The 24,233-nt window shown below is 34.1% G+C and overlaps 1 protein-coding gene and 1 non-coding gene across 2 annotated transcripts; one reads left to right on the forward strand and one right to left on the reverse strand.

Moving 5' to 3' along the window:
* Positions 1-4,041: 4,041 nt before the first annotated feature.
* Positions 4,042-4,113, forward strand: TRNAG-UCC (transfer RNA glycine (anticodon UCC)). The gene has a single exon. It is a non-coding gene; the product is annotated as a tRNA-Gly (tRNA).
* A 121-nt stretch (positions 4,114-4,234) lies between these two features.
* LOC139868049 (uncharacterized) lies at positions 4,235-6,819 on the reverse strand. The gene is made up of 3 exons (XM_071856391.1): positions 6,559-6,819; positions 5,868-6,230; positions 4,235-5,167 (listed from the first exon to the last, which is right to left on the reverse strand). Exons 1-3 carry the CDS (start codon positions 6,701-6,703, stop codon positions 4,482-4,484), a joined length of 1,194 nt encoding a protein of 397 aa, XP_071712492.1. The 5' UTR covers positions 6,704-6,819; the 3' UTR covers positions 4,235-4,481.
* Positions 6,820-24,233: the final 17,414 nt, after the last annotated feature.

Here is a 24,233-nt window from a genome sequence, read left to right on the forward strand (position 1 = left end):
TAACGATTGATCCGAAAACTTTTCTTTTATCGAGCGATTCTAATTCAGCTCGTATTGCTCCTTTCCATTTAGCTCAATCATGTCCATTTTGTATATTCAATGACAGATTTTAGTTCCAGATCATCATCTTTATTCATGATGTCATTGTAACATTATATGAAATATCTCATAGAGATTTTAATTTCATTTCGGTTCCATAATATTGCATAATTTATCGCAATTTTAGTATTTACATTTATCAATATCCTCTGCAGAAGGAATATTGATTTGTGGTTCTTCTTGAACACTTTCTTTTACCTCATTATCAGCTGATTTTCTTTTTCGAGGATTTTTAATCTTCGGAACCAATTGATCTTCCACGTTTGATGCGTGGCAAAGACTCAACAGTGACATTATTGCCAACTTTTGGAATTTCAGTTCGAGCTGGAGCATTTATCGCTGGTATATATGATTTAGTCACCTTTTTTTTATATATGTAAATGCATAAAGTAATTAATTTGCAAGTTCTTGCATATGCATTATTTTTTGAACTTTCGTTTCACATTCTTTTGTGCGAGTTCAATATACCTTAATTGATGTTCACATCATGAAGCGTCATTTTATTTTTTTTATTTTTATTTCTCCCCCTAATCCAGGGAACAATGTTTTATTAAAATGACAATCAGCAAAACGTGCTGTAAAAACATCACCCATCATGGGTTCAATATATCTTATGATTGAAGATGTTTTATATCCAAAATATATTACCATCTTTCTTTGAAGAACCATTTTATTGTGTTGTGGTGATACAATTGGAACATACACTGCACAACCAATGTTCTAAGGTGGAAAATATTTGGCTCTTGGCCAAAATCAAGTATTAAGTGAAAATATTTATGACTTCCACATGGTATAATGCGAATTAATGTCGCAACATGTAAATTTACATGTCCACATATACATATTGAGAGATTTGTACTCATTATCAATTGTCTAGTTATTAGCTGCTATTGATTCAGCTAAACTAATTTTGTGTATGCACATGAGCAACTGGATGTTCAACAACAATCCCTGTAGATATATAATGATCATTAAATGTTTTAGATGTTAACTCACCAGCATTATCAAGTCTCATCCTTTTAATGGTGTAATCAGAATAATGTGTTCTCAATTTAATAATTTGTGCAAGAAACTTTGCAAATGCCATATTACGGCTTGATAACATACAAATATGAGACCATCCGCTAGATGCGTCTATTAGAACCATGAAATATCAAAATGGTCCACATGATGGATGAATTGGTCCATATATATGTGATTTTTCATTAATCACCATATGTGCTTTTCATATGTACTTTTCATCATATATCCTTTACACCATATGCGCTTTTAATCATATGCGCTGCGATTTTCATCATATGCGCCTTTTATCATATGCACTTTTAATCATATGCGCTGCGCTTTTCATTATATGCGCTTTTCAACATGTGCGCTTTTAATCAGATGCTCTGCGCTTTTCATTGTATGCGCTTTTCATCATGTGCGTTTTTAATCATATGTAAATCGGGACTAAGTCTTGGTAGTTTTTTTTTTTTTTTTTAATAACATGATTCCTTGTCGGTGATGCTTAGATATTTTTCATTTTCTGTAATCATATCCATTATGATATATATATAAGAGAAACTTAACAAATTTATTTGAGAGAAAAACAAGACTTTATCTATCAGAAAATTCGTACCTTTTGGTAACATGAATTTTACCTTTCTCGTTCATTTTATCAAGTTTGCAATACCTGATATAGTATTTATAATTCCTTCAGTTGATTTCAAATTAATAAAATATTTCTTAGATTTGAGTATAGTGTGTGTGTGGTACCAATATATGCAATACAAATATTCCCACCATGTGATTGATTTTGTACTTTAGCAGTATTCATATTAAAATTTCAACAAGATAATCAAAAATCTTTTACCTGCAAACAAGTTACAATCCGCAGTACATAAAAGATAACACCTAATAAACATATGTGTTATGGTCTAAAATTATTTATTTAGGAGTGACACATAACAAGTTAGACATCTTAGAAAATCAAAACATTCAAGTCTCAAGGTTGCTCAAGGTTTATTTAATTAAGATTTTTCAACAGATTCACTCTCGTTTTCTTTTCTTTTGGGACTTATTTGTAGAGCTAAACAAGATGTTCATGTATTCAAGAAATACTAGACTGATGATCCATGTTACCATATCATTAATAAGAATCTATGGGATTCTTATAAGCGCGTCTACTAACATCTTCAATTTTATTTGCATATATGTTTATATATATAGAATAAATTACAACTATATAATTATGGATACCATTTTGTAACACCCCAGCTTAACATGACCACAATATTGTCCGCTTTGCCCGTAGGCGCACGGCTTTTTCTTGGCGACCACACACGAGAAGCACTTTCCCAGGAGGTCACCCGTCCTGGTAGTGCTCTCGCCCGAGCACGCTTAACTGCAGCATATGATATTTAAAAGATTACAAATTTATTAAATGCAGTTTAATGTATGTCATGAGAGCATGAGATTGCGAAATATAAATATAAAATGTGAATTTTTATTTGTTTATTTTTAAGGTTATAACGTGTAAATAAAAATATGGTATGATGTCTAGACATGAGAGAGAAATTTTAAGAGCTAAAAAAAAAAATTTGGTGCATGCTACTATGATTAAGTCAAAATATTGACAGGGTTAGTAAAAGTAATTTATTTTTCATCAAAATAGGTAAAAAGGTAAAAAAAAAAAAAATTAACAAGTGAATGTTAAGTGAAAGTTTCAATCTTAAATAATAAATATGTTAATTGAAAGTTTCATTATTTTTTTTTTTCAAAAGAGAACCATATTTGGTTCTAGCATTTACCAAAAAGTTCTACATTTTTGATACAGAAGATAATGACACTTTACATTCAAAGTTTATATGTCATCTTTCTTGACAATTTTCTAAAGTGTTTTTACTTTTAAGTAATATGGATGTGATAAGGATATATATAAAAGTGTCTAATTTAATTTAACAATACAACTATATCATCTTAAAAAAAAATAAAGAACCGTTATTTTTGGTGGCCCAATCTTGGTTGGCCATAACTTTTCCATTTGTTCCATATGCAATCAAATTGCAATGTGCTGTAAAGTAATAATAGTTGTATCCCTTTTTACCAACTCTTTAAACTGTATATATATATAATCGACCCATATGAATACTTTAATTTATTCGACCTCATCTCCACTCATTTATATTAAATGTTATTATTCAACACCTTTTCCTCATAAGCATCAGTAGCAGTAGGGACTTTGTGGTGATTTGTTTGGTGTATTATAATTCAGGCGGTAGAACCGACCATATATAACTTAAATAACATAAATATAAATGTTAGTGAAGTTAATAAAAGTTAGTAAACATAAATGATAGTTAGGCGACAGTGTCGACAATATATAATTTAGGTGGCAGAGCCAACCATATAATAAGAACAATACAAATGCACTAAGAACTTAATAAAAATTAGTAGTTCAAAATGTTAGTAGTCCAAAATTTGATATATTCGAGTCTAAAAATTATTAATAATATCATACCTTGATTAGTGACTCGTGATCGTTTGAGATATCCTTTGATTACACTAAGCTCTTCGTGCTGATAACGTGTTATAATTCAGTAGGCTTATAACTACCTTTAATGGTTATAAGAACAAAGAGAGAAAAAGAGATAAGAAGGAGAGAAGAAATATTGATATTGATATTTCAAGAGAAATGATACACCTTAAATGGTTACCATACATGTCTATTTATAGTATAAAATATTACTATGCAAGAAATATAATAATAATAATAAAATTAACATCCAATCTAGATATTTTATAACACAATCTAGATATTTTATAACACTTGGTTCTTTTTAACCCTATTATCGTATTTGCATATCCAATTCATGTTTAATATGACATTGTAGCAATGTGATTGTTGGACAAGAGTAATAATATATTATAATTAGTAACAAACATTGATTGGCATCACAAAGAGTGTTTGTAGTCCAACGGTTAGGATAATTGCCTTCCAAGCAATAGACCCGGGTTCGACTCCCGGCAAACGCACTTTGTTGTCTAATATTATTTTCTTCAATAATAATTATAAACATTAATTAATTAACGTAAGAAATCCATGTTAGATGTGAAAAATCATCATACCATACCACAATGTTAATGAAACATCATAACAACAAACTTAATATATCATATTAAAAACTTCAAGATGGCTACACTGTTTTATTATTATTAGCGTAGATAGATCCCCACATACACAGATCGTTCATGTGATTTGCTCGTTTTACCAATTAGCCATCATATGTTCACCATCTAATCTTTGTATTACTAAAATGCAACTGATACACCATCTGTTTTTGTACATATATACACATCTCAAACTATTTATACAGTCATACGGCCCCACCGAACCTATCATCTTACTGGCTCTCTTTCGCTCCAACAGGCAACGGTTTGAAAGCGGCAAGTAATACCGCAACTTTAGACGACAAAAACCCCATCATTCCAATAACAAGATCTTTCGGTGTTAACACTAACGAATGATCTCCAGAACCAAGTTTAACCACAATAACAGCAAACGCGAGTGCCAAAACGAGCGTTATCACCTGACCTTTAAACCGACCAAACATTCGATCAAGACCACCAGTCCGGTCCAAAACCGGAGACGGAAGTTCGTCAACCGATCTCTGCAAAAGTAAAAGATAAAGAAAACCGCCAATTCCACCTGTTAAAAACGCGAACGCAGCGTTTTCGCCAGCCGAAAAAGACGCAATTGTTGATCCCGCAACAATAAGTAGTGCATCGTAGATCAATAATGAGAATTTTAAATCGGCGTATTCTTTCATGCTTTCTTTGTTTGAGAAGTTGGTTGTGTTCCAAAGTGAAAATGGCGGGGAAATGTTTTCGTTTAAGGTTAAGTTGTCTTTAGAAAGCTTGGTGACGATATTAGGTCTAAGTTCCACCATTGATGTATCGTTCGTGTCTCCTAATAGAATATCGTCAGCTATGAAATCGTATTGGAAAATACCATAATGATGATTTTCGTTTTCTTTTAGGGGAGATCGTGACCAACAAATAACACTCACACCGGCTGATCGCCATTGACCTAAAACATAAAAAATTAAACAAAAAATATCAATTCGTGCGTTCATGTCACATTCTATAGGACTTTAAAACATTATCTTAGGTGTCTGAAATTACTCAAGTTCATGTGTTTGAAAATGCATCAAATTTAAAGTTGACTGTACGTATCGACTTTAAAAGTTTCCATACGTAATATTGCTATTGCTACCATATATATTATATCCGAAGACTTAAAACAGCAACAAATTGAAAGTTCAATATGTGCAATCAAGGTTTCAAAACTCGCTACTCAGGGAGTATTCGGTAGGAACTTTAAAGGTAGTAACCGGCAATTCGTGGATTAAATCGGGGATTAATCGGATTGGACTTTTTATACATTTAAATAAAAAATTGTAAAATTATGTGTAAATCTTGAAGACAACCATAAAGATGAACAACTTTAACATAATTGTCTAAAAACATAAACATAATCGTTCATTTTTTCAGAAACTCTAAAAGTTTAGTTTAAATTTATGTTAAAATGTTGACCAATTTTGACTTTAGCCAAAAAATCCAATTTTGACCCATTAATTGACGTTAACCGATGAATTAAACAAATTTTTAGAAAATTGGATCGGTCTGTTCTTAATGAGGGGTAATCGAGAATTAATTAAATATATTATAGAATTTGGTTTAAACGTTTGATGAATTTTCAAACACTTAACCAAATCGAATCATTAAACCTGATTCAAGGCCGATCCAAAGAGCGTCAAGATTTCCAATGGTGGGTCCTTCAAATGTGAAATGATCGGTAGACCCCCTTTGAAAATGCAGCAGACTAGAAGCATCGTTATCCGTATCTGAAGTTGCAGATACTCGTTGTAATATCGAATCACCATTTCTGTCTACCAGACAAAGCAATATTCCAGAACTTGAATCAGTAAGACCTGATCCGAAGTAATTACTCGTTTGAATTGTGAGTTTGTATAAACATTCGAGTCTATCTTCTTTGAAAGATGTAACAAGTTTCTCTAATGATGAATCTGTAGTTGGTTTTACTTCGTAGGCCGGCAAAAGCCGAGCCGGTTTTGCATAACCCTGAAAATCTAAACCGAAAAAAATCAATAAATTCCAACACTATCACATTTAACTTTTATAAGTATTCAAATTCAAATTTAAGCTCATTTTCAACAGTCAACTAGCTAATTAACTTATTTAAAGTCAAAAACCACAACTTGATATGTTCATAAAGCATTTAAATTTCGTATCAAAATAACCTTATTATTAGGGTTCCTGGTAAAGCTTATCCAAACACCCCGAAAAAATTAAAAGAAATCACTAATTATAAGCTAAACAATTGTTTGAGCATATCAGCCATCAAGGAATTAATTAGGCAGCAATAAATGGAACTTCAGAAGTATTAAAAGTATTTACCTTGGAAATTTGATTTCTTGGAATGAAGAACAAAAGTTGTGTCTCGATTTGGAGCCCTAATTTTAGAAAAACGGGTAGAAATTGGGGGGTTTCTGACGGGCATCAGCATGCCATGAGTGGTGTAATCACAAATTAAATGTTTCATAATTCACAATTGTGTTTCCAATTCAAGTAATAATAATCCGTTTTAAACAACTTTGAATTTGAATCTTACGTAATTTTGTTAATTGAAGTAGAGACGCCACAGCTGGGGATAATCGTATGAGATGTTGGATCCTGATAAAAGGGTCGGATCTTTTGTTTGACTCCATAATATTGTAGTCCAATGGGCCTTGGTGAAGTTTTAGTACCTAAAAACTTACGGAAATTGATCAAAATGCCATCATTTTTGAAAGTATTTAAAAATATGTTCTTAAAAAATCATAATTACAAATATGATCCCCGACCACGCACCACGCATGATGCGTGTAAACCCGTGCGTGATGCATGTTACGTAGATATTCAACAAGACGTTTATTTTTCCTCACAAACACGCACCACGCACCAAGAATCACGCACAATGCGTTATTTTGCGCGATTGATGTGTATTGATTGAACCACGAATTATTTTGCTATGAATCTGATGAGGGGAGTTTATTTACTGTTAATATAATGTATCTAGATGGATAGATCTCGAAAAATTAATAAATTTGAACTTTGAATTTGCGTATTTTCGTCACCGTATGCGTAAGTTATGCATAATTGAAGTTTTTGCTAGGTTTTGCATGCAATACGAATTTTCTGGTATTTATGCTTTATGAATGAGTCATTGAATTGCTAACCATTGGATTCTTTGTTAAAAATCACTCAAGATAAACTTAAGAATCATGCTAATTGGTTATGTATAGCTCTCGGTATGATTAAATGAATATTGGTGACTCGTATTGAGCTGGAACTGTTTTCATATGCACTCTAAATGACCTCACATGAAATAGAAATTATTTGAGACTTTGATCTTCTGGAATATTGTTATTTAGATTTTGATAAACATATTTTATTTGTATGATAGCTTCTGAAAATATTGGTTGCTATGTGTTATATGCATCACCAAATGACATGTTTAGATGTTGTCCAAAACAGAAGGCCTGACTTTAGGGAATAAACTGTACAAAATGGCTACATGAAATGCTTTTATTATTTTACCACTGAAAATTTGGAGTGTCTAGAGTCATATCCAATTGGCCATTGGTTAATATCTATTTTCTAAATTAATGAGAATTTTTTTAAAACTGATGCGCGAGCAGAAACTGATTTGGTAAACCTTAACTAGACCTTATCTGAAACATGACTTGTAGACATGGTATGAGGCCATTGGCCTGGATTTTTGGAAACTTTTATGAGTCTAGTTATGATCTGGAGTTTTTCATATTACCATGACTTATGTGCTATGAATTATGTTCGTTGTTTGCAACTTGTGCATGAATTTTATGCTAAACGATAAACTTTGAACGCGTACTTGACAAACTATGAGCTAAAACATCTTAGTTGACTTAGGATTGACATGTTGACCAAGGTTTCATGACCTACTGATATGGTTGACTTTAGTTGACCACTTTGACCAAGTTTGACTTTTGGTTTGACTTTAGTTGACTTTTGCTGACTTGCATGAACTAGTTGACTTTTGCTTACATGTTGAATCAGTCTGGGCACTAGGACTACGCGTACACTATGGATTGACATAGTGTGACTTATGTATTTACTTAAGGTAATCTAATTTATTAGGTTGCATTATACGGTTGTGATCGTCCGGCTACCGTACTGTTTTACTAAGCTTTTACTGTGCTTTTCAAGGTGAGTCTTGAAATGTTCCGTTCTTATTGATTAAAAACGTTCCATATTAATTGATTTCTTTGCGAGGTTTTGACCTCTATATGAGACGTTTTTCAAAGACTGCATTCATTTTTAAAACAAACCATAACCTTTATTTCATAAATAAAGGTTTAAAAAGCTTTACGTAGATTATCAAATAATGATAATCTAAAATATCCTGTTTACACACGACCATTACATAATGGTTTACAATACAAATATGTTACATCGAAATCAGTTTCTTGAATGCAGTTTTTACACAATATCATACAAACATGGACTCCAAATCTTGTCCTTATTTTAGTATGCAACAGCGGAAGCTCTTAGTATTCACCTGAGAATAAACATGCTTTAAACGTCAACAAAAATGTTGGTGAGTTATAGGTTTAACCTATATATATCAAATCGTAACAATAGACCACAAGATTTCATATTTCAATACACATCCCATACATAGAGATAAAAATCATTCATATGGTGAACACCTGGTAACCGACATTAACAAGATGCATATATAAGAATATCCCCATCATTCCGGGACACCCTTCGGATATGATATAAATTTCGAAGTACTAAAGCATCCGGTACTTTGGATGGGGTTTGTTAGGCCCAATAGATCTATCTTTAGGATTCGCGTCAATTAGGGTGTCTGTTCCCTAATTCTTAGATTACCAGACTTAATAAAAAGGGGCATATTCGATTTCGATAATTCAACCATAGAATGTAGTTGCACGTACTTGTGTCTATTTTGTAAATCATTTATAAAACCTGCATGTATTCTCATCCCAAAAATATTAGATTTTAAAAGTGGGACTATAACTCACTTTCACAGATTTTTACTTCGTCGGGAAGTAAGACTTGGCCACTGGTTGATTCACGAACCTATAACAATATATACATATATATCAAAGTATGTTCAAAATATATTTACAACACTTTTAATATATTTTGATGTTTTAAGTTTATTAAGTCAGCTGTCCTCATTAGTAACCTACAACTAGTTGTCCACAGTTAGATGTACAGAAATAAATCGATAAATATTATCTTGAATCAATCCACGACCCAGTGTATACGTATCTCAGTATTGATCACAACTCAAACTATATATATTTTGGAATCAACCTCAACCCTGTATAGCTAACTCCAACATTCACATATAGAGTGTCTATGGTTGTTCCGAAATATATATAGATGTGTCGACATGATAGGTCGAAACATTGTATACGTGTCTATGGTATCTCAAGATTACATAATATACAATACAAGTTGATTAAGTTATGGTTGGAATAGATTTGTTACCAATTTTCACGTAGCTAAAATGAGAAAAATTATCCAATCTTGTTTTACCCATAACTTCTTCATTTTAAATCCGTTTTGAGTGAATCAAATTGCTATGGTTTCATATTGAACTCTATTTTATGAATCTAAACAGAAAAAGTATAGGTTTATAGTCGGAAAAATAAGTTACAAGTCATTTTTGTAAAGGTAGTCATTTCAGTCGAAAGAACGACGTCTAGATGACCATTTTAGAAAACATACTTCCACTTTGAGTTTAACCATAATTTTTGGATATAGTTTCATGTTCATAATAAAAATTATTTTCTCAGAATAACAACTTTTAAATCAAAGTTTATCATAGTTTTTAATTAACTAACCCAAAACAGCCCGCGGTGTTACTACGACGGCGTAAATCCGGTTTTACGGTGTTTTTCGTGTTTCCAGGTTTTAAATCATTAAGTTAGTATATCATATAGATATAGAACATATGTTTAGTTGATTTTAAAAGTCAAGTTAGAAGGATTAACTTTTGTTTGCGAACAAGTTTAGAATTAACTAAACTATGTTCTAGTGATTACAAGTTTAAACCTTCGAATAAGATAGGTTTATATGTATGAATAGAATGATGTTATGAACATCATTACTATCTCAAGTTCCTTGGATAAACCTACTGGAAACGAGAAAAATAGATCTAGCTTCAAAGGATCCTTGGATGGCTTGAAAGTTCTTGAAGCAGAATCATGACACGAAAACAATTTCAAGTAAGATTTCCACTCGAAATAAGATTGTTATAGTTATAGAAATTGAATTAAAGTTTGAATATGATTATTACCTTGTATTAGAAAGATAACCTACTGTAAGTAACAAAGGTTTCTTGATCTTGGATGATTACTTGGAATGGATTTAGAAAACTTGGAAGTAAACTTGCAATCTTGGAAGTATTCTTGATTTTATGAAACTAGAACTTTTGGAATTTATGAAGAACACTTAGAAATTGAAGATAGAACTTGAGAGAGATCAATTAGATGAAGAAAATTGAAGAATGAAAGTGTTTGTAGGTGTTTTTGGTCGTTGGTGTATGGATTAGATATAAAGGATATGTAAATTTGTTTTCATGTAAATAAGTCATTTAATATATATATATATAAATATGGAAAAGTTCGGGTCAATACAGTACCTACCCGTTAAATAAATTTCGTCCCGAAATTTTAAGCAGTTGGAGGTGTTGACGAATCTTCTGGAAATAGATGCGGGTATTTCTTCTTCATCTGATATTCTCATTTCCAGGTGAACTCGGGTCCTCTACGAGCATTCCATCGAACCTTAACAATTGGTATCTTGTTTTGCTTAAGTCTTTTAACCTCACGATCCATTATTTCGACGGGTTCTTCAATGAATTGAAGTTTTTCATTGATTTGGATTTCGTCCAATGGAATAGTGAGATCTTCTTTAGCAAAACATTTCTTCAAATTTGAGACGTGGAAAGTGTTATGTACAGCCGCGAGTTGTTGAGGTAGCTCCAGTTGGTAAGCTACTGGTCCGACACGATCTATAATCTTGAATGGTCCAATGTACCTTGGATTTAGTTTCCCCCATTTACCAAATCGAACAACGCCTTTCCAAGGTGAAACCTTAAGCATGACCATTTCTCCAATTTCAAACTCTATATCTTTCTTTTACTGTCCGCATAGCTCTTTTGTCGACTCTGGGCGGTTTTCAATCTTTGTTGAATTTGGATGATTTTCTCGGTAGTTTCTTGTATTATCTCCGGACCCGTAATCTGTCTATCCCCCACTTCACTCCAACAAATCGGAGACCTGCACTTTATACCATAAAGTGCTTCAAACGGCGCCATCTCAATGCTTGAATGGTAGCTGTTGTTGTAGGAAAATTCTGCTAACGGTAGATGTCGATCCCAACTATTTCTGAAATCAATAACACATGCTCGTAGCATGTCTTCAAGCGTTTGTATCGTCCTTTCACTCTGCCCATCAGTTTGTGGATGATAGGCAGTACTCATGTCTAGACGAGTTCCTAATGCTTGTTGTAATGTCTGCCAGAATCTTGAAATAAATCTGCCATCCCTATCAGAGATAATAGAGATTGGTATTCCATGTCTGGAGACGACTTCCTTCAAATACAGTCGTGCTAACTTCTCCATCTTGTCATCTTCTCTTATTGGCAGGAAGTGTGCTGATTTGGTGAGACGATCAACTATTACCCAAATAGTATCAAAACCACTTGCAGTCCTTGGCAATTTAGTGATGAAATCCATGGTAATGTTTTCCCATTTCCATTCCAGGATTTCGGGTTATTGAAGTAGACCTGATGGTTTCTGATGCTCAGTTTTGACCTTAGAACACGTCAAACATTCTCCTACGTATTTAGCAACATCGGTTTTCATACCCGGCCACCAAAAATGTTTCTTGAGATCCTTGTACATCTTCCCCGTTCCAGGATGTATTGAGTATCTGGTTTTATGAGCTTCTCTAAGTACCATTTCTCTCATATCTCCAAATTTTGGTACCCAAATCCTTTCAGCCCTATACCGGGTTCCGTCTTCCCGAATATTAAGATGCTTCTCCGATCTTTTGGGTATTTCATCCTTTAAATTTCCCTCTTTTAAAACTCCTTGTTGCGCCTCCTTTATTTGAGTAGTAAGGTTATTATGAATCATTATATTCATAGATTTTACTCGAATGGGTTCTCTGTCCTTCCTGCTCAAGGCATCGGCTACCACATTTGCCTTCCCCGGGTGGTAACGAATCTCAAAGTCATAATCATTCAACAATTCAATCCACCTACGCTGCCTCATATTCAGCTGTTTATGATTAAATATGTGTTGAAGACTTTTGTGGTCGGTATATATAATACTTTTGACCCCATATAAGTAGTGCCTCCAAGTCTTTAATGCAAAAACAACCGCGCCTAATTCCAAATCATGCGTCGTATAATTTTGTTCGTGAATCTTCAATTGTCTAGACGCATAAGCAATCACCTTCGTTCGTTGCATTAATACACAACCGAGACCTTGCTTTGATGCGTCACAATAAATCACAAAATCATCATTCCCTTCAGGCAATGACAATATAGGTGCCGTAGTTAGCTTTTTCTTCAATAACTGAAACGCTTTCTCTTGTTCATCATTCCATTCAAATTTCTTCCCTTTATGCGTTAATGCAGTCAAGGGTTTTGCTATTCTGGAAAAGTATTGGATGAACCTTCTGTAGTAACCAGCTAGTCCTAAAAACTGGCGTATGTGTTTTGGAGTTTTTGGGGTTTCCCACTTTTCAACAGTTTCTATCTTTGCCGGATCCACCTTAATACCTTCTTTGTTCACTATGTGACCGAGGAATTGAACTTCTTCCAACCAAAATGCACACTTTGAAAACTTAGCGTACAATTCTTCCTTCCTCAATACTTCTAACACCTTTCTCAAATGTTCACCGTGTTCTTGGTCATTCTTTGAGTAAATAAGTATGTCATCAATGAAAACAATGACAAACTTGTCAAGATATGGCCCACACACTCGGTTCATAAGGTCCATGAACACAGCTGGTGCGTTAGTCAATCCAAAAGGGAAAACCATAAACTCGTAATGACCATAACTCGTCCTAAAAGCAGTTTTTGGAATATCATCCTCCTTTCACCCGCATTTGATGATATCTGGAACGTAAGTCAATCTTTGAATAAACAGACGAGCCTTGTAGTTGATCAAATAAGTCGTCGATTCTCGGTAGTGGGTAGCGGTTCTTGATAGTAAGTTTGTTCAACTCTCGGTAGTCGATACACAACCTGAATGTACCATCTTTCTTCTTGACAAACAAAACAGGAGCTCCCCACGGTGATGTGCTTGGTCGAATGAAACCACGCTCTAAAAGTTCTTGTAATTGGCTTTGCAGTTCTTTCATCTCGCTGGGTGCGAGTCTGTAAGGAGCACGAGCTATTGGTGCAGCTCCTGGTACAAGATCTATTTGAAATTCAACGGATCGATGTGGGGGTAATCCCGGTAATTCTTTCGGAAATACATCGGGAAATTCTTTTGCAATGGGAACATCATTGATGCTCTTTTCTTCAGTTTGTACTTTCTCGACGTGTGCTAGAACAGCATAGCAACCTTTTCTTATTAGTTTTTGTGCCTTCAAATTACTAATAAGATGTAGCTTCGTATTGCCCTTTTCTCCGTACACCATTAAGGGTTTTCCTTTTTCTCGTATAATGCGAATTGCATTTTTGTAACAAACGATCTCTGCTTTCACTTCTTTCAACCAGTCCATACCGATTATCACATCAAAACTCCCTAACTCTACTGGTATCAAATCAATCTTAAATGTTTCGCTAACCAGTTTAATTTCTCGATTCTGACATATATTATCTGCTGAAATTAATTTACCATTTGCTAATTCGAGTAAAAATTTACTATCCAAAGGTGTCAATGGACAACTTAATTTAGCACAAAAATCTCTACTCATATAGCTTCTATCCGCACCCGAATCAAATAAAACGTAAACAGATTTATTGTCAATAAGAAACGTACCCGTAACAAGCTCCGGGTCTTTCTGTGCCTCTGCCGCATTAATATTGAAAACTCTTCCACGGCCTTGTCCATTCGTGTTCTCCTGGTTCGGGCAATTTTTAATAATGTGGCCTGATTTTCCACATTTATAACAAACTACATTGGCATAACTTTCTCCGACACTACTTGCTCCGCCATTACTCGTTCCGACACCATTTGTTCCTTTCATTCTATTAACCCCTGGTCCGTAGACCTCACACTTCGCCGCGCTATGACCATTTCTTTTACACTTGTTGCAAAATTTGGTGCAGAACCCCGAGTGATACTTTTCACACCTTTGGCATAGCTGCTTCTGATTGTTGTTGTTGTTGCGGTTATTATTGTTGTTGGGATGATTGTTGTAGTTGCTATTGTTGTTGTTGTTGTTGTTGTTGTTGTTGTTGTTGGGCCGTTTGTTGTAGTTGCGATTGATGTTGCGATTGTTGGGATAATTGTTGCGATTATTGTTGTAATTGCTGTTGTTGTTGTATTGGTGATTCTTATCACCGTTTTCCTCCCACTTTCTTTTGACTTGCTTCACATTGGCCTCTTCAGCAGTCTGTTCTTTAATTCTTTCTTCAATCTGGTTCACTAGTTTGTGAGCCATTCTACATGCCTGTTGTATGGAGGCGGGCTCGTGTGAACTTATATCTTCTTGGATTCTTTCCGGTAATCCTTTCACAAATGCGTCGATCTTCTCTTCCTCATCTTCGAATGCTCCCGGACACAATAGGCACAATTATGTGAATCATCTTTCGTACGTGGTAATATCAAATCCTTGGGTTCGTAACCCTCTAAGTTCTGTCTTGAGCTTATTGACCTCGGTTCTGGGACGGTACTTCTCGTTCATCAAGTGCTTGAATGCTGACCACGGTAGTGCGTACTCATCGTCTTGTCCCACTTGCTCTAGATAGGTGTTCCACCATGTTAACGTAGAACCTGTGAAGGTATGCGTAGTGTACTTCACTTTGTCCTCTTCAGTGCACTTACTTATGGCAAATACCGATTCGACCTTCTCGGTCCACCGTTTCAATCCGATCGGTCCTTCGGTTCCATCAAATTCCAAAGGTTTGCAGGCAGTGAATTCTTTGTAGGTGCATCCTACACGATTTCCTGTACTGCTAGATCCAAGGTTATTGTTGGTATGTAGCGCAGCCTGTACTGCGGCTATGTTTGAAGCTAGAAAAGTACGGAATTCCTCTTCATTCATATTCACGGTGTGTCGAGTAGTCGGTGCCATTTCCTTCAAAATAGTCAAATGGAACAGGTTAATCATACAGAATATTAAGAGTAGTTAATAGTATTTCGTAGCAAAATATGAACTCATTTATAAAAGCTTTTTCTTCATATTAGCATTTTATAAGTTTAAATTCGGGTAGTACCTACCCGTTAAGTTCATACTTAGTAGCTAATATACAATTCAACTACTACAATTCTATATGAAAAACTGATTATAATAATATTTCGCGTTCAAACTTTTACACAATATTTTACAAACTTACAATACCGCTTATTTTACATATAGCATGAAATATAGCACACAATAAATTTGATACAAGATGGTTGTGAAGATAATTCTAGCTAGTACACAAGTCGTTCAGCAAAGGCAATAAAGACACGTAATTCATACGTCCAGAAACAAGTCATGCATTCTGGTTTTACTAGGATTACTTCCCATCCTTGGTCTTGTGGAACATAACCGTTATGGCCGTTGATAAGACAGCGTGTTGTAACGTCGTCAAAGGGACGAAGGTTACGTAATGTCCAACAGTCCCGTAACAATCTAAAAACCTCATTTCTTACCCTAATTACCGACTCCGTCACTTGTGGGAACGTTTTGTTTAATAGTTGTAGCCCGATGTTCTTGTTCTCACTTTGGTGAGAAGCGAACATTACTAATCCGTAAGCATAACATGCTTCTTTATGTTGCATGTTAGCCGCTTTTTCTAAATCACGAAGTCCAATATTCGGATATATTGAATCAAAATAATTTCTTAACCCATTGCGTAAAATAGCATTTGGGTTCCCCGCAATATATGCGTCAAAGTAAACACATCGTAACTTATGGATTTCCCAATGTGATATCCCCCATCTTTCGAACGAAAGCCTTTTATAAACCAAGGCATTCTTGGAACGTTCTTCGAATGTCTTACAAACTGATCTCGCCTTAAATAGTTGTGCCGAAGAATTCTGACCGACTCTAGACAAGATTTCATCAATCATGTCTCCGGGTAGGTCTCTTAAAATATTGGGTTGTCTATCCATTTTGTGTTTTTATACTGTAAAATAGACAAGAGTTAGATTCATAAAAAAAATACTTATTAATACAAGCAATTTTTACATATATCATAAAGCATAAGCACATTATATTACATATATTACACCACACGAATACAACTATCTTATTCCAACTCGCTTGTTTCTTCTTCTTCGGTTTTGGTTCGTTTTGCCACGTTTCTAGGGATATATGATGTTCCCCTAATACGAGCCGTCGTTTTCCACATTGGTTTAGAAAAACCTGGTGGTTTAGAGGTTCCCGGGTCATTGTTACAACTTAAGGACTTCGGGGGTTGACGATACATATAAAGTTCATCGGGGTTGGAATTAGATTTCTCTATTTTTATGCCCTTTCCCTTATTATTTTCTTTTGCCTTTTTAAATTCAGTTGGGGTAATTTCTATAACATCATCGGAATTCTCGTCGGAATCCGATTCATCGGAGAATTGGTAATCCTCCCAATATTTTGCTTCCTTGGCGGAAACACCATTGACCATAATTAACCTTGGTCGGTTGGTTGAGGATTTTCTTTTACTTAACTGTTTTATTATTTCCCCCACCGGTTCTATTTCTTCATCCGGTTCCGATTCTTCTTCCAGTTCCGATTCTTCTTCCGGTTCCGACTCTTCTTCCGGTTCCTCTTCGGGAACATGTGAACCAGTCCACGAATCATTCCAATTTACATTTGACTCTTCATTATTATTAGGTGAGTCAATGGGACTTGCTCTAGAGGTAGACATCTATCACATAATATCAAACGCGTTAAGAGATTAATATATCACATAATATTCACATGTTAAAAATATATAGTTTCCAACAAAATTTGTTAAGCAATAATTTTTCAAGTAAACACGGTCGAAGTCCAGACTCACTAATGCATCCTAACAAACTCGATAAGACACACTAATGCAAAATTCTGGTTCTCTAAGACCAACGCTCGGATACCAACTGAAATGTCCCGTTCTTATTGATTAAAAACGTTCCATATTAATTGATTTCGTTGTGAGGTTTTGACCTCTATATGAGACGTTTTTCAAAGACTGCATTCATTTTTAAAACAAACCATAACCTTTATTTCATAAATAAAGGTTTAAAAAGCTTTACGTAGATTATCAAATAATGATAATCTAAAATATCCTGTTTACACACGACCATTACATAATGGTTTACAATACAAATATGTTACATCGAAATTAGTTTTTTGAATGCAGTTTTTACACAATATCATACAAATATGGACTCCAAATCTTGTCCTTATTTTAGTATGCAACAGCGGAAGCTCTTAGTATTCACCTGAGAATAAACATGCTTTAAACGTCAACAAAAATGTTGGTGAGTTATAGGTTTAACCTATACATATCAAATAGTAACAATAGACCACAAGATTTCATATTTCAATACACATCCCATACATAGAGATAAAAATCATTCATATGGTGAACACCTGGTAACCGACATTAACAAGATGCATATATAAGAATATCCCCATCATTCCGGGACACCCTTCGGATATGATATAAATTTCGAAGTACTAAAGCATCCGGTACTTTGGATGGGGTTTGTTAGGCCCAATAGATCTATCTTTAGGATTCGCGTCAATTAGGGTGTCTGTTCCCTAATTCTTAGATTACCAGACTTAATAAAAAGGGGCATATTCGATTTCGATAATTCAACCATAGAATGTAGTTGCACGTACTTGTGTCTATTTTGTAAATCATTTATAAAACCTGCATGTATTCTCATCCCAAAAATATTAGATTTTAAAAGTGGGACTATAACTCACTTTCACAGATTTTTACTTCGTCGGGAAGTAAGACTTGGCCACTGGTTGATTCACGAACCTATAACAATATATACATATATATCAAAGTATGTTCAAAATATATTTACAACACTTTTAATATATTTTGATGTTTTAAGTTTATTAAGTCAGCTGTCCTCGTTAGTAACCTACAACTAGTTGTCCACAGTTAGATGTACAGAAATAAATCGATAAATATTATCTTGAATCAATCCACGACCCAGTGTATACGTATCTCAGTATTGATCACAACTCAAACTATATATATTTTGGAATCAACCTCAACCCTGTATAGCTAACTCCAACATTCACATATAGAGTGTCTATGGTTGTTCCGAAATATATATAGATGTGTCGACATGATAGGTCGAAACATTGTATACGTGTCTATGGTATCTCAAGATTACATAATATACAATACAAGTTGATTAAGTTATGGTTGGAATAGATTTGTTACCAATTTTCACGTAGCTAAAATGAGAAAAATTATCCAATCTTGTTTTACCCATAACTTCTTCATTTTAAATCCGTTTTGAGTGAATCAAATTGATATGGTTTCATATTGAACTCTATTTTATGAATCTAAACAGAAAAAGTATAGGTTTATAATCAGAAAAATAAGTTACAAGTCGTTTTTGTAAAGGTAGTCATTTCAGTCGAAAGAACGACGTCTAGATGACCATTTTAGAAAACATACTTCCACTTTGAGTTTAACCATAATTTTTGGATATAGTTTCATGTTCATAATAAAAATTATTTTCTCAGAATAACAACTTTTAAATCAAAGTTTAATCATAGTTTTTAATTAACTAACCCAAAACAGCCCGCGGTGTTACTACGACGGCGTAAATCCGGTTTTACGGTGTTTTTCGTGTTTCCAGGTTTTAAATCATTAAGTTAGCATATCATATAGATATAGAACATGTGTTTAGTTGATTTTAAAAGCCAAGTTAGAAGGATTAACTTTTGTTTGCGAACAAGTTTAGAATTAACTAAACTATGTTCTAGTGATTACAAGTTTAAACCTTCGAATAAGATAGGTTTATATGTATGAATCGAATGATGTTATGAACATCATTACTACCTCAAGTTCCTTGGATAAACCTACTGGAAATGAGAAAAATAGATCTAGCTTCAAAGGATCCTTGGATGGCTTGAAAGTTCTTGAAGCAGAATCATGACACGAAAACAATTTCAAGTAAGATTTCCACTCGAAATAAGATTGTTATAGTTATAGAAATTGAATTAAAGTTTGAATATGATTATTACCTTGTATTAGAAAGATAACCTACTGTAAGTAACAAAGGTTTCTTGATCTTGGATGATTACTTGGAATGAATTTAGAAAACTTGGAAGTAAACTTGCAATCTTGGAAGTATTAGAATTTTTAGAATTTATGAAGAACACTTAGAACTTGAAGATAGAACTTGAGAGAGATCAATTAGATGAAGAAAATTGAAGAATGAAAGTGTTTGTAGGTGTTTTTGGTCGTTGGTGTATGGATTAGATATAAAGGATATGTAATTTTGTTTTCATGTAAATAAGTCATGAATGATTACTCATATTTTTGTAATTTTATGAGATATTTCATGCTAGTTGACAAATGATGGTTCCCACATGTGTTAGGTGACTCACATGGGCTGCTAAGAGCTGATCATTGGAGTGTATATACCAATAGTACATACATCTAAAAGCTGTGTATTGTACGAGTACGAATACGGGTGCATACGAGTAAAATTGTTGATGAAACTGAACAAGGATGTAATTGTAAGCATTTTTGTTAAGTAGAAGTATTTTGATAAGTGTATTGAAGTCTTTCAAAAGTGTATGAATACATATTAAAACACTACATGTATATACATTTTAACTGAGTCGTTAAGTCATCGTTAGTCGTTACATGTAAATGTTGTTTTGAAACCTTTAGGTTAACGATCTTGTTGAATGTTGTTAACCCATTGTTTATTATAACAAATGAGATGTTAAATTGTTATATTATCATGATATTATGATATATAATATATCTTAGTATGATATATATACAGTTAAATGCTGTTACAACGATAATCGTTAAATATATGTCTCGTTTCGAAATCATTAAGTTAGTAGTCTTATTTTTACATATGTATTTCATTGTTAATACACTTAATAATATATTTAATTATCATGTAACATAATTAACCAAGTGTATCAATATCTTAATATGATTCATATGTACCTAGTAAGACGTTGTTATAACGATAATCGTTATATATATCGTTTTCGAGTTTCTTAAATTAATAGTCTCATTTTTATGTATATAACTCATTGTTAAAATACCTAATGAGATACATACTTATAATAAAATCATATTAACTATATATATAACCATATATATGTCATCGTATAGTTTTTACAAGTTTTAACGTTCGTGAATCACCGATCAACTTGGGTGGTCAATTGTCTATATGAAACCTTTTTCAATTAATCAAGTCTTAACAAGTTTGATTGCTTAACATGTTGGAAACACTTAATCATGTAAATAACAATTTCATTTAATATATATATAAACATGGAAAAGTTCGGGTCACTACAAGTCTACAGTCTCATTTTATTTAACATTTTTGGGATTAGATAACATGATATTTCAAATATTTTACATATTAGGCACGAGTAACTTAAACGAATATACATATGAGTTTAGATCAAAAATCTCTTAGCTTGATTATATTAATTACTTTACGTAAGCTCGACTTTTAGGGACGGCACCGTTAGGTTTGACAAACCTCGCCCCAACGCACGGGATGCTTATTCTGTTGTAACTTGTACACTTGATCGGTGTATGATTAGAAAGGGTAAAAGGAAGACGTGTAGCGAATGAGCTATCCGCGGGTTAAAGTCTTATAATCAAATGCTCATGATAAATGTATACTTTTACGAAGCTTACAAAGAAATCTCGTGGCCTAACTTACGATAAATATTAACAAAGAATTATTACACTGAATACTGTTTTTCGAACTGTGCTTTATGCTACTTAAACCTGTGGTTTATGAACTAGAAACTAGACATGGTAATGTCTACAAACATTTGAAGCAAAACCTTTTTGGTGTCATACATAGTTGAAACTTGACGTTGCCGATTACAAACAGTTTAACACTTGAAATTTGCTGTATGCAAACTTTTGACATTAAACCTTGGTGGTTTAAACTGATAAACGTTTACTGATTTCTTGAATACTGATTTTCTGATACCGATTACCGATATACGATTTTGATAAATGATTTTCGATAAATGATTTATGGAAACTGTTTTCTCAAACATATGATAAATGCTTTACTAAACCTGTAGATTCACTCAACTTTATGTTGACCCGTTTTGCATGTTTTATCTCAGGTATTAATTGTTTCTGCTGTAGAACTTTACTGTTACATAGAAGTCAAGCCAAGCACTGAGACCAGAGTTAACATTCCATTAATGGATTTTGACGGGGTGTTATATGATGCGTGATTAAAGGACATTTTTGTAAGCGCATATTGTTAAAATCTTTTGAAAATTCGTGCATTCTGACCAATTTACCAAAAATTTATGGAAAAATCTATACACTTTCAATTCTATTGTTTAGTATTGTTTTTTTTGGACAACACCAACCATATCTATTTCTCTCAAAAACGCTTTGATATCGGCTAAAAAGTCACGTTTTTATCCCCGATATTAGCCCCATTTACGATAAAATATTTGAATTTATCATCTAAATAAGCATTTATTTGCTTCATTTGGTAAATTATGTCATTACGAAGGCTATGTTTCAAGAATAACTAAAAACGGATGAAAAACGAGCAAAACCGGCTAAGACGATTAACTCGCATTTAAAATAATCATTTTATAATTTTTGAAAAATATTATTTGGTTGATCCTATGTTGTAGGATTCTTAATTGCGAACGTGTGGGCGAAAGAATCGTTAAAACGGACAAGAAACGAAGAAGTTAGAGCGAAAACAGTGAAACCCTGAAAAACCTTCCAGAAAAACGGCCAGCCAGCCAATTGGACGGCCTACCAGCCAATTGAACGGCTTGCCAGCCATGATTTTGGATGGCCTGCCAGCTAATTTTGGATAGCCTGATAGCCAATTGGACGGCCTGCCAGAAAAAGGCCTGCCCGGCAAGTACCAGAAAATTTGCTTATAAAAGGAGGGCTTCATTTCTTATTTCAACACATCATTTCTTTCACTTCTCTCTCTAAATATGTCTCTATAGTCTCTCTCTCTCTCTAGTGTTCTATAGGAGATTAGTTCTCTCTCTAGTTTCTCTCTCTAGATTCTACAGAGAGAAAAGTACAAGGTTTATGAATGTAGTCATCTCTCTACTGTCGCTCTCTAGTGTTCAGTAGGAGATTAGTATGTAGTTAGTAGTAGAAGCTATCAAGCATTGTAACGCTTTGGATATTATGAAGAAATACAAATGTTACTCTGTCCGCATTATTATTCGGCATTATTATCCGGTACTATCTATCTTTTCTTTTATTAATTCGTCATAATGTTCTTGTTTGATGTTTGTAATTTATTAATGATTGAAATGCTTATTGCCATGATGTGGGAGTAATTGTTTGATTGTTTGCCATGATTTAATAATGTTAGTAGGTGATACGGTCGAAACGAACGGTTTTATTTGTGCGGTGTCGTCGGGCCGCAGCGCGCCAGAATCAACCACCAAGGGGGTGGTACAGTTTTAAATTTATATTTAATGGGGCCTAAATCGTACTACTCCTTAGTATGAGTAAGGGAAGTATGACCTAGAGTCGTATTTTTGAGATATCAGTAGAATCGAACCTATATTTAAGCCTAAGATAGTTATGAAGGAGTAGTGGTTAATTAATTTTGGGATTTTCTAATTTATAAGACAGATAAAGTAAATGCGATAAAATTCTTAATTCAGATAAGGTTAAAGTGAGTGCATACTATGATTTCATCAGTTATTCTGCCTAGATTATGGAATGCTGGCTCATGAATAGGCAGAGGCCTTGTATTCATTACACTGGTCCTAAACGCCCCTGTCATAAGACATGTCACTGGGTACTGCGTTAGGCTTGAAGATTCTAAATAGACAGCAACGTCCCTTACCCCCGACGCCCGTGCAGTCTGACTACAGGCATACACGTTCAGACGGCTCATTCAATTGAGCGACTCGGTTGGGTGACGTATTAACATTCCACCATGGTCTAAACTTTCTTAAGCATAATAGAATACATGGTTTACCATATTCGAGAGACGTGATGTGTTTCAATGCTTTCGTTAACGATTGGTTTTAAAAGATAGTTAGGCCCTTAAAAAGAGTTCAACAATAAAGAACACCATGGCCAAGTCAAGCTGACTTCCATGAACACGTTCGGTTATCCTAACGGTCCAATCCTTTATGTGTCTAAACAAACAGTTCCTTAATTAACTAAGAATCCCTCAAGCGGGGTGCAATGCTTAAGACCGCGTTATGGTGCAGTGTACTAATCAACACTGACCTGGTTCCATGGCCTTACTTAGCAGAGGTACAGCTTACAACAACCACTGTGCTTCAGCATGCACGTACGAAGTTTATATGCTTGGTGACTACACTAGCATGATCTGGGACCGACAATGTACTAAGGGTCTAGTCAGATGTTTCACTACGAAAGAGTCCTCAGTCGGAATCTAAAGCTTGATAGACTTACTACAACCGGTGTGCCTCAGTCGATTTTACGTTGTATCCGATAGACTTCTCTTACCAAGGGGTGACACAGATAGTATACTCTGAATCGGGGTTCACGACTTCCCAATAACAGAGCCAATAACTACGTTCTATTAGTTGGAAAAGCGATTGAGTTTAAAGCATAATCGGAAAGCATTTCAATAGCATACACAAACCATAATATTATTTCGGCATTATAACTGCTTACATCATAGCATACACTAA

Source organism: Rutidosis leptorrhynchoides, chromosome 1, assembly GCF_046630445.1.
Source record: "Rutidosis leptorrhynchoides isolate AG116_Rl617_1_P2 chromosome 1, CSIRO_AGI_Rlap_v1, whole genome shotgun sequence".
Classification (NCBI taxonomy): domain Eukaryota; kingdom Viridiplantae; phylum Streptophyta; class Magnoliopsida; order Asterales; family Asteraceae; genus Rutidosis; species Rutidosis leptorrhynchoides.

Coding starts and splice junctions, on each gene's coding strand:
- LOC139868049 (XM_071856391.1), bottom strand. CDS start 6,703: ATGAAACATTTAATTTGTGATTACACCACTCATGGCATGCTGATGCCC. Junction 6,231..6,558: donor CAAGAAATCAAATTTCCAAG/GTAAATACTTTT, acceptor TTTTCGGTTTAG/ATTTTCAGGGTTATGCAAAA. Junction 5,168..5,867: donor TTGGATCGGCCTTGAATCAG/GTTTAATGATTC, acceptor TTTATGTTTTAG/GTCAATGGCGATCAGCCGGT.